The 11,370-nt window shown below is 44.2% G+C and overlaps 1 protein-coding gene across 5 annotated transcripts in view; it reads right to left on the reverse strand.

Moving 5' to 3' along the window:
- Positions 1–436: 436 nt before the first annotated feature.
- SIAE (sialic acid acetylesterase) overlaps positions 437–11,370 on the reverse strand; it is a 41,756-nt gene continuing 30,822 nt past the window's right edge. For 4 of the 5 annotated variants that reach the window (XR_006713855.1, XR_006713854.1, XR_006713857.1 and 1 more), the window contains 4 exons: positions 6,499–6,653; positions 5,298–5,487; positions 3,291–3,946; positions 437–508 (listed from right to left, as the gene is read on the reverse strand). Coding sequence is in view for 1 of the 5 variants with exons in the window: in XM_045483298.1 (XP_045339254.1) it covers positions 3,695–3,946; positions 5,298–5,487; positions 6,499–6,653 (597 nt within the window). In the remaining 4 variants the exon portion in view is untranslated. Of the gene's footprint in view, positions 509–3,129; positions 3,947–5,297; positions 5,488–6,498; positions 6,654–11,370 lie in introns of those variants that run through there. The other variant, XM_045483298.1, reaches the window with a different exon arrangement.

The raw sequence follows: 11,370 nt of genomic DNA on the forward strand, positions 1-11,370 counted from the left end.
CCCAGTCACTTCACTAGCTCTGTAATAACTTGACTCCGTATTTTGTGCAACCGAATGTGTTGGACCCTGCCCGTGGCACTAAGGTACAGGTTTACCGCATCACCCCATCTGAACCCCAGCAGTACCGCGTGGGAGGCCCTGCTGTCCGTCCAACCAGGGACCGGGACAGCTGGAAGGAAGCAACAGAAGGACCCCAGAAGGAGGAGAATGAGGAAGGAGTGTCAGTTGTCACTGTGCTGCAGTTTGTAGCTGCTGACCAGGGACAACACGAAGGGGTTTGTTTCCTAGGAACAGATGGGCAGCAGAAGTATCAGAAACGAAAGTTAACTGCTAGTTAATTGTATGGCTCTTAACTCTGGTCTCTATAAGTTTGTGCAGCTTTTACAGTACAAAAAAATAAAATTAGGATAACACCAAACCTGGGGTAAAAGGGGGATTACTCAAAGCTGTTCATGCTTTAACGTTTTTCTTTCTTCACTGCACACGTTGGCTGGACGTATGTGCCCTCCTATAGAAATGATATATGCTGCTTTTACCATAGAGCAAATATCTTTCCATTGTATTACATTCTGAGTAAAACACATACAAGAGAACCTCATTTTAAGAAAGATTATTTAAGATTTTTTTAAGTTACTGTGCTGCTTGCTTTAATAAGAGTATTTACTTTGTAGCTTTCCTAGAAGAGTAATTTTCAAAGTACAGATCTCAACCCATCAGTTGTTCCTAAACTTAGGGAGGTAAGACCTACACCTGTTAAAATTAAATAAAACAATTATAACTTAATAGAATGCATCACATGTCAAAAATTGAAATTTGGGTTTCAACTGTAGAATGTATATATGTATTTACATAAAAATCACATGTACACACATGAAGGGAGTACATGGAATAAAGGTAAAATGTTTTACTACAGATCATCCTTTTTAAAAACTTGAGACTTGGGGTGCCTGGGTGGCTCAGTCGGTTGAGCGTCCCACTTCAGCTCAGGTCACCATCTCACGGTCCGTGAGTTTGAGCCCCATGTCGGGCTCTGGGCTGATGGCTCAGAGCCTGGAGCCTGCTTCCAATTCTGTCTCTCCTTCTCTCTCTGCCCCTCCCCCATTCATGCTCTGTCTCAAAAATAAACGTTAAAAAAATTCTTTAAAAAAAAACAAAACAAAACGAGCCTCCCTCCACCCCAGTATACTTAAAACGTCTTTTCATCTATTGGTTGGTTAAGAGAGTGAAATCTGACAGTATCCAGTGTCAGTGGGAGAACGTAAATGGCACTGTGCCTTGGTGCGAATGTAAACTGTTGGACCCTTCAGGAGAGTTAAGCTGCAGATATCAAACTTTTAAACATGTTTAATCCTTAAAATTGTTATTTCATATTAAGGATCCTAAGGAAGAAAGTACAGTATGATGTTTGCATGTAACATTCATCACTGTATTCGTTTTAACGGAAAAATTGGAAAAAAAAAATCTGTGTCCACTAATGGAAAAATTGGTTAAATAAAGTATGGGGCTCCCACAAACTAAAACACTATATTCAATTTACATAGGAAAATTATTTTACTAGAATAAGCCAAAAACAGATTACAAAATAGTATGACATGTAGTGTATAAAATATAACCCAAGCAAATCAACTGAATGTTTACCAAAATATTAAATGTTTTTTGCCAGATGGTGGATTTTAGGGTGATTTTTACTTGTTTATTCTTTTTGTTTGTGTCCAAATCTACAATAGTTCTAAATTTCATTTTACAAATACTAAAAAGTTATTTTCACTTGGGAAATTAACTGAATTTCCACAGAATGTTAGGCGAACGTGATAACCACTACACTACGGAAACCGGCCTTCCACAGAATGTTTAAAAGCATTCAGCCATTAAAAATAAAGTTTCACAGGGTGCCTGAGTGGCTTAGTCGGTCTGGTGTCCGACTTCGGCTCAGGTCATGATCTCGCAGTTCGTGAGTTCGAGCCCCACAAGGTCATGATCTCACAGTTCGTGAGTTCGAGCCCCACATCAGGCTCTGTGCTGACAGCTCAGAGCCTGGAGCCTGCTTCAGATTCTGTGTCTCCCCCTCTCTCTGCCTCTCCCCTGCTCGCGCTGTCTCTGTCTCTCAAAAATAAATGAACATTAAAAAAAATTTTTAAGTTTCACATGACTTTTCATTAGTATATCCACTACCTAAACCTAGGATCTCCCCCTGTGTGCACTAGGAAAGGAGCCTGGGTATGGGGTTCCTGACCATGTCCAGCTGCCTACAAGTTAGAACAGCCCATGAGTGAATGTGTGTTGGCACAGGGGAGGGGTGGACCCGGAGATTTATTTCTCAGGAGTCTCTCTGTTCCCAGGTCCCTGGTTCCCCTTAGGCCAGAGGCATATGAGGTCAAAGTATGGGTGTTAGGAGTTAATTGTACACTAGGAAGTCTTCAGAGGAGCCAAAGTTCTTTGTATACTGCATAGTTGTTTTGTTTTCTTACTAAAATAAATCCTGACACTGACAGCTATTCCTGCTGTTCAGCACTACACCAGGACCCCTTGGGGTCAGGTGCTTATTACTTTAGTTCTTATTTTTCCCATTAAGGGAGTGGAAGCTACTCAAATAAATCTTCCTCCTTCCTCATGCTTCAAAGCACATTTACTGTTCCTAACCCAGTTTTGGTGGGCTATAAATGTTTACATGTCACTAATGATTGTACTTTTATTTCCAAATTCTAATAGAGGACACAATTACCAAGTGCCATTAGCTGTTTTTAATCAACCAATAAGCAGTAGTGCTATGTTTTTGGTTTTTTTCTTTTTGCATTAGGATTCTTAACAGTCACAAAAGCCCACTTTCACATTTGTCCCATCTGGATTATTTTTCTAAATGCTTATTGTGTAGCTTTATTTTCAGCCTCTTTTTCTTCCATCTGGGTTATCCTTTTTAGAGGTAAACCTCTTACCTTAGAAAGCCTGAGATTTGTATTTAACCTGTTTGCCTGTCCGTGACCTCTACTGCCATGTTTTCCTGAGCCCGTGTTTCCCCCACCCGTCACTGACTGCCTGAGTGCCTTCCTGGGCCGCCGCCACCTCACCCTTTCTCCTCATTCCTTAAAGCAGCCCCTTCGCACCTCCCCAGATGCACGCATACAGTTCCTGTTGGTTTCAAACATTCACGTTATCGTTATTAGACTGAAAGGAACAGAACTGGCTTTGGCTTAAGACAGAACACAAACAGGCCTAGAAAGAGTTCATCTCCACATAAGAAAAAACTGTTGGGAAGTTTAGAAACTTTATACAGAGATTCAGTAACCACTTACCAGATTTTGTAAAGAAGACATAAATAGGAGCTGGCCCACATGGCCTTCAAATCCTTTCCAGCCACGAGTTTCCACAGTTCTGGATATAAGTAGACAAAAGTGTTAGACACTGCACTCTCCACAGGGAAGTGAAGGACACTGAAGTTCCATTTGTAGTTGGGAATTAGTCCGGCAAGACACCTAGGCTGACTAGGGGACAAGAGGCAAGCATCTCATTAGCCTGCCAGCACTGCTCATCGCCTATTCAGAACACGGACACAGCCATGTGTTAGCTGGGAGCTGTCCAATGCGGCTTTTCTATTAGTTGCCTTTAAAAGCTATAGCTGTCATCACTTCAACAGCTAAATGCCCACATCGAAAGGACGCACACTTATGTCCAAGGTAATGATCGCAATGCCGCTAAATCATTTAGCAAGCTTGCTGAGATCTCCAGGGATCTGGTCTGTCATGAAAGCGACGAAGGGAGGAGCCGGCAGGGTGCTGCTGGGGTGGTACAGGGGGCACCGCTTATATTCACAAGGCCACGTGGTCCAGGCATAGCGAACAGCAGCCGGAGTGCCGCGACAAGAACTGACATTCAGGGCCAGGGTCTGGGCTGAGAAAGTGCCCATGGGAGCTGGGAGCCACTTGCACTGACGGTCACTGCAACATGAGATCTAGTAAGAGAATCAGAAAAATAGGAACGGTTAGGTCAGTTAGGATACTCCAAGAGACCACAAGGGACAGAAGGAGCCACTCTTGGCCCAGGATCCATTTCCTACAATAACCAGAACAAACCCGAACCCAGGTTGGTGTGATAATGAATGTTCCTGTGACAAAATAAATCAATTTTTAAAAAAAATATTAAATTACTGAGGAAGACAAGGAAACATAATCACATAGAGCATTTAGAGAGGGCTCCCCTGAACCTCCTTGCTGTGAGCCTTCCGACCAGACGGCATAGCAGGCAGGAAGTGAGGGAGCGGGGCAGTCCAGCGGCTGCTACAACTCCAGCACTCCCGAAGGGGCCGGGAGACGAACAAGGGGCACAAAGGAACCTTGGACAGAGAGCCTTTCTCAAACCAGAAAGCAATCCAAGGAAGGGGACGTGAAGTTTTCAGTACCCCAGGTTAAATTCTGTCCTGCTCCCCACTATGATTCTGGGTCCAGGTGACAGGCCGTTCTGCCATGGGAGAACTGAGGTCAGAACGCAGACGTCTGGGGAGCTAGAACTACCTAAAACCCAGTGTCCAAAGAAGCTCAGTGGGGCAAGCGCTGCCCTGAGGCCTGTGAATGTTGTAGTTAGGACTCTATAGGAGGAGCAAGGATAAACCCGTGTAATTAAAGTCTGTCTTTAATATTCTTTCATTCTCTCCAGTGCCCTCTTTTCATACAGCAACCCCCTCCAACCAGCCTAATGGCCTCCTGGTTCCCAAAGAAGCTCATTTGCATGTTCCAATAGGAATGCCTCACCCCCACCCCCAACTAGGGAAGAAAGACTACATAAGCTCTTTAATTATTAGCCCTAGTTCCACAGTGGAATGATCCTCGCTACGTGCTAGAAGAAAGTAGTTTCATTACATTAATTTACAATGAGCTACAAATTCCCAAGCTAAGCCTCTCAAAGGAAACACTAAACTCAAAAGACTATCAGAATTTGCGATAGTGTGACATAAAAAGACATCCAAGATGAGGGAAACACTCTGGAATAAGGAATCTTCCAAAGGTAACCTACAAATAAAGCTGCAGGCCCTTGCCAGAGCAAAGATGGATGCTCTGGGAGCGAAAAAACAAAAGGAATATTTTAATGTAGATTCATTTTCCTTCCCTTGATTGTCCTATCAAAATTGCCCCTAAGTTAAAGAATTAATAGCTACTTAGTCACCCCTCTGAGATAAATTCAGCCCCGCCAAAAACCAAGATCCCCTTCACAGAAATGTTACAATTAAAGAGATGATGGGCCTCAGTGTGGAGAAATCCTGACTCCCAACCCAGGATGAACCCCTATTAAGCTCTGGCTATTCTCACCTCAAATATTTTGTCCTGCTTCTTCACCTGGATTTGCTGTGAATATGTGAGGTTTAGCAGCCCCCTGTCAGCCAGGAGTTCCATCTTCTCAGGCAGTGGTCCTTGAAAGATCAGTTTCTCACCATAGGCCACAGCCCGGGCCCCCAGGTGCAGCCTGTAGGCCACAGTCTGTTTATCTCGAGGGTGGATGCTACGGATAAAGAACAGGCAGAGAACTTTGGGTTTTCACTGAACAATATCCACATTCAAAACGGGGGTGGGGGGGTGGGGGGGTGGGAAGGGGTGGGGAAGGATTATACAAAGCACCCTTTAGGAAGGTAAGAACAAAGTTGACTGAATCTAACAGGTCAATGGCTCGTCAGCTTAAGAGACACGGTGAACGGTAGCCATAATGGGGCTCTGGGCATCCTATGGGTTAGAAACCTTGAAATAGCAGATGACTTGGAAGGAAGGAATACAGGTCCCTGAGGGACAGAGGAAAGGCACTAGAACTAACCTAGGAGAGCTAACTTAAACTTACTCCAACCACTGGCAGTCCTGCGTTTCATCTGAATCAGTTGTTCACATGTTCAATGAATAAAACCCTCCAGGTTCAGATAGGACAATCAATAAATATTCATGTGTCCAAAAATAAATATTCATTTAAGTTCTCACTATAAACCAGACACTGTGTGGGCCCCATTTCATATTTCAAATCCCCTTGTATCCCACAGCTAGCGTGTGGTAGTCATTGGAGCCATTCACAGATAGCCCTTTATTCCTCCTCTGAGTTGACGGAAGAATTCCGTGCCTGCTCTCCCTGAAGCCAGGCATGGCCATATTACCTGCTCTGAGCCAATGCAACGTGAGTAGAAGTAACATGCGTTACTTTCATTGCCAGTGTGAGACTTTAAGGTGACCGGGAGCCCAGATCAACTTGGAACCTCCATCACTCTAGATCTGTGAATGACTATAACGAGCAAAGCCTCTCTGTTGACCTTCTTTGGACATGTATTGTGAACAGGAAGTAAAATGTTGTCTCATCAGGGCGCTGAGATGTTGAGTTACTGCAGCACATCCCCAGAGTAAATGATTGATAAGGCTCCGAAGGTCCAATCCTCATAACACCCACTCTCTGCCCCTCACAAGTGAACATCAGAATGAAGGCCACAGACAAAGAACATAGATTATTGTTCAAGCAAAGCCCAAGAAGCACCCATACCTGCCATAAGGGGACGTCCTATCACAGAGATCCATTGCTACTGCCATGAAAGTGTTGGGCATCCTCACGTTGGGGACATAGCCAAAGTCTGCTGTTTGATGCCAACGGATCTGGGGAAATTTATCATCTGAGGTTGCAGACAAATATGAAGATAACTGGAAAGTAGAGAATGTTGCATCAGAATTTTACTGCATCAGAATCCTACACCAGAGTCTTTTTTTCATATATAGACTCTGCTTCTGCTTCATTAATCTGTTCAAATACCCATTCAACAAGTATTTACTGAGTGTCTTACTGTTGTGGCTCAATTCCCCTCACCCCACACAGCGTATCTGTGCCCTGCTCTCATCAAGAGGTGGAGTCTATTTCTCCTCTTACGGAATCTGGGAGAAGCCTGTGATTTTCTCTGACCAACAGGATGCAGGGGAAGTGATGTGCAGCTTCTGAGTCATTGCCTCAATGGCCCTTGGCTTCTGGTTTCATTCTCTTGGAACTTGGAGATGGCCATGTAAAAAGAGTCCAGCTACCCTGCTGGAGAAATTACATGGAGAAGGGGACCCTGGAAACAGGAAGACCCTTAGGGGAGAAAGGGGTTATTGTCCCAGCAGTCCCAGCCAAGAGGCCAGTCATGTGAATGCTAGAGACTCCAGTTCAAATTAAAGCCACATGAGGGGCGCCTGGGTGGCGCAGTCGGTTAAGCGTCCGACTTCAGCCAGGTCACGATCTCGCGGTCCGTGAGTTCGAGCCCCGCGTCGGGCTCTGGGCTGATGGCTCAGAGCCTGGAGCCTGTTTCCGATTCTGTGTCTCCCTCTCTCTCTGCCCCTCCCCCGTTCATGCTCTGTCTCTCTCTGTCCCAAAAATAAATAAACGTTCAAAAAAAAAAAAAATTTAAAAAAAAAAAAAAGCCACATGAGCAAGACTGGCTGGCATCTCCTAGAGCAGAGATGAACCATCCCGGTTGAGCTCTGCCTGGCTGACGCATGGAATCATGAGCATCATGAGCAAATACAATGGCTGATGTTTTACAACCACTAAGTTTGGGGGAAGTTTGTTACAAAGCAACAGGTAACTGATACATCTGTAGTTAACATGGTCAAGTGCTGTAGGGAAGCAGAGAGGAATCTGCCGAGAACATGTGGTAAATTGCATCAAAGACCCCAATTCTTCACATTTTCCTATATCCACAGCCTCTTTCCATATGGTTTTGTGGTTTCTCCCACTAAGAAAACGAGTATAGGGGCACCTGACTGGCTCAGTCGGTTAAGCATCTGACTCTCGATTTCAGCTCAGGTCATGAGTTCACGGTTCGTGAGTTTAAGCCCCACTTCGGGCTCCATGCTGACAGTAGGGAGCCTGCTTGGGATTCTCTCTCTCTCCCTCTCTCTCTGCCCCTCCCCTGCTTGCTCTGTCTCTCAAAATAAATAAACTTAAAAAAAACAAAGTGTATTTCCCTACCACTTTCTGAGCTCAGTCATATGGTTCGCTTTGGTCAACAGATTGAAACACAAGTTATGGTATGTCAGTTCTTAGCCTAGGGCCCAAGAGACCTGAGTGGTTCCATTGGCTCCTTCACATTTCTGCTGTCACCATGACAAGGACATGCCTAGGCTAGCCTATGGCTCTCTGGAGAAGGAGGAGAGCTGTGGAACAGAGCTGCCTCTTCTGACCCATGCCAACCATGCCCAGGAGAAAGCAGAGCCCCCACCCCACTCGGCCCCATCCCTGCCACTGACCCACAGAGATATGAAAGAGTTCAGTGGAGCTCAGCCAAGATCAACCAAACCCCAGCTATCCACACATGTGAGCTATAATAATAGTTATCTTAAGCCATGGAGTTTTGAGGAGATCTGTTACACAGCAGTAGCTAACCAGCACAAGTACTTCACAGCTTTGTTGGTGGAACAGACCTAGACATAAGAAATGTTAATAAACAAGGGGTGCCTGGGTGGCTCAGTCGGTTGAGCATCGACTCTTGATTTTGGCTCAGGTCATGGTCTCACAGTTCATGGGATGGAGCCCTGCATCGGGCTCTGTGCTGACAGCACAGAGTCTGCTTGGGATTCTCTCACTCTCCCTCTCTCTGCCTCTCCCCTACTCACACACACTCTGTCTCTCTAAAAATAAATAAACATTTTTAAAAATGCTTTAAAGAGAAGTTAATAAACAATAGTATAAATATAGCATGGATTGAATGTTATATTGGAGCCAAAGACAGCAAGTACTCTGCATAAGAACAAAGTTTATTATTATAAGAAAACACAGCCTCAAAATATGTAAAAAAAAAAAAAAAGAAAGAAAAAGAAAAGAAAAGAAAAAGAGAGAAAGAGAAAAGGAAAGGAAAGGAAAGGAAAGGAAAGGAAAGGAAAGGAAAGAAAAGAAAAGAAAAGAAAAGAAAAGAAAAGAAAAGAAAAAAGAAAAGAAAAGAAAAAATGGATGGGCCCAGAAAATATAAGCAACCACTACAAACAGGACATGTTAGAATCTTATAATGTAAAAAGGTAGGAAGTAAAAGGGCAATTTTGAGAGCAAGAGAGAGTAACTGAGCTGAACTTGAGGGTTTATGTAGGAAAGACAACGTTGGAAAGATAGTGAGGCAAGAGTTTGGATAGAATTCATACTTTACCTATAAGCAACAGGGAATCACTGTAGAGGTGACAGCTGGAGGACACTGTGAATGTACTAAATGCTGCTGAACTGAATACTTTAACATGGTTAATTTTACATTATATGAATTTCACCTCAATTCAGAAATTAGAGAGCCGGGGTGCCTGGGTGGCTCAGTCGGTTGAGCGTCCGACTTCAGCTCAGGTCATGATCTCGCGGTCCGTGAGTACAAGTCCCATGTCAGGCTCTGTGCTGACAGCTTGGAGCCTGGAGCCTGCTTCAGATTCCGTGTCTCCCTCTCTCTCTGCCCCTCCCCCACTCATGCTCGCGCTCTCTCTCTCTCTCTCTCTCTCTCTCTCTGTCAAAAATAAACATTTTTTAAAAAAAGAAATTAGAGAGCCACTGAAATTATTGGCATGATAAAAGGACTATTTCAAAGGATTAATCTAGTGATCATGCAAATGATCCTGTGAAGAGCCCGAAAACAGAGAGACTGATTGGTTCAGAAGCTACTAGAACATTCTAGACACATAAGAGAAAGGCCTGACCTAGGATAGCAGTAGGAATGGGATGGGCAGGAATAAGATAACCTAAAAGACAAACTGACAGAAGCAGGCAATCACCTTGGATACGGGATGGAATGCAGGGAAAAGACAGTATCCATCCTTCAGAATCTGTAACACCCAATTATCTGCTTGGGATTCTGCAAATGTAGGTAAAGTCCTCTATCAGCTGACTTCAAAGAAACCAAAAGAAGAGTATGTGGAGAGCCCAATTCAGATAAGCCTTTAAAATGGGGTACATAAGTCAGAAACTCCTACTGGCCTTCAAGAAGTCAGCTGCCATGAGTTCTATAGCTTCAAGGAAATGAATTCTACCAATAGCCACCTGAGCTTGGAAGAAAACCCAAGCCTCAGATGAGACCCCAGCTCTGTCCGACACCTTCACTGCAGCCCCAAGCAGAGGACTCAGCTAAGCCATGCATGCCCTGACTCCTCACCCATAAAACCGTAAGATAATAAATGTATGTAACATTATTTTAAGCGGCTAAACACGCAGTGATTTTTTACGCTACAATAGAAAACTAATATACTAGTGAAAAAACTTTCCAGGCAGAAGGAAAGGAAAATGGCAGACTCTAGGGCAGAGTAAGCCTAGTGTGCTTAAAGACAGTAAGGCAGCCGGCATAGCTGAAGTGGAGTGAGCAAGGCAAAGAAAAGTAGGGGCAGATCACACATCATTTGTTGACTTCACTCTTATGGAGGAACCACTGGAGCCTTCTGGTATGGCGTGCATTTCAAAGGATCACTTTAACTTAAATGTTGAGAATATCCTAAAGGGGGTAGAAAGGTAGAAGCAGGAAGACCAGTAAGGAGGCAATATTTCAAGGAAGAGATGATGGCGCCTTACACTAGTGCAGGAGCAGTAAAGGTAGTAAGAAGCTGTCTGACTCTGCAACATACTGAGTAAACACTTTCATCTAAACTTGAAATTGATAGACTCCTGGAATGCCTGGGTGGCTCAGTTCATTGAGCATACGACTCTCGATTTTGGCTCAGGTTGTGATGCCAGAGTCGTGGGATTGAGTCTGGTGTTGGGCTCCGCACTGAGCACAGAGCGTGCTTAGGATTCAATTTCTCTCTCTCTCTCTCTCTCTCTCTATCTCTCTCTCTCTCCCTCTACCTTTGTCTCTCCCTCTCTCTCAAAGAAAAAAAAATTTAATTTTTAAAAATTGATAGACTCCTACTCCTGCAAAGGACAGAGACTACCAGAAAAATTCTCCAATACTACTATGACGCATGTGGTCCCACTCTTTCCTCCTTCCTTAATTCTCTGATATTTATATCACCATGTTCTCTGATGTAGACTGCAACTTATTCTTAGCCACAGTCCAGGCAATGAGAGGCATCAACCTATTATCCCTCTTTTACAAACCATGATCTAACAGTAAGTCAAACCACAAGCTGGCAAACATCCTGGGCGAGCAACCACTGTCTTTGGGCCCCGTTTGAAATCTTCTGTCCCCATCAGGGGAGCTACATGATGAAGAGAGTGCTCCCCACAGCCTTCTCACTCCCATGGCCAGCAAATACCTGAGATCATCCTGGACAAACGTGGCCAAATGAAGGCTTGAAAACAGGGAGTTTTCTGCTTCTTGACCTGTTCCAGAAAGACTAGAAAATCATCAGGAAAACACTGGTGAGGTTGCAACAGCAGCAGAAGGGACGTGATCTGGAACTAAGGGGACATTTCCAGTTCTCTTATCTC

The sequence above is a fragment of the Leopardus geoffroyi genome, chromosome D1 (assembly GCF_018350155.1).
Source record: "Leopardus geoffroyi isolate Oge1 chromosome D1, O.geoffroyi_Oge1_pat1.0, whole genome shotgun sequence".
Taxonomy (NCBI): Eukaryota; Metazoa; Chordata; class Mammalia; order Carnivora; family Felidae; genus Leopardus; species Leopardus geoffroyi.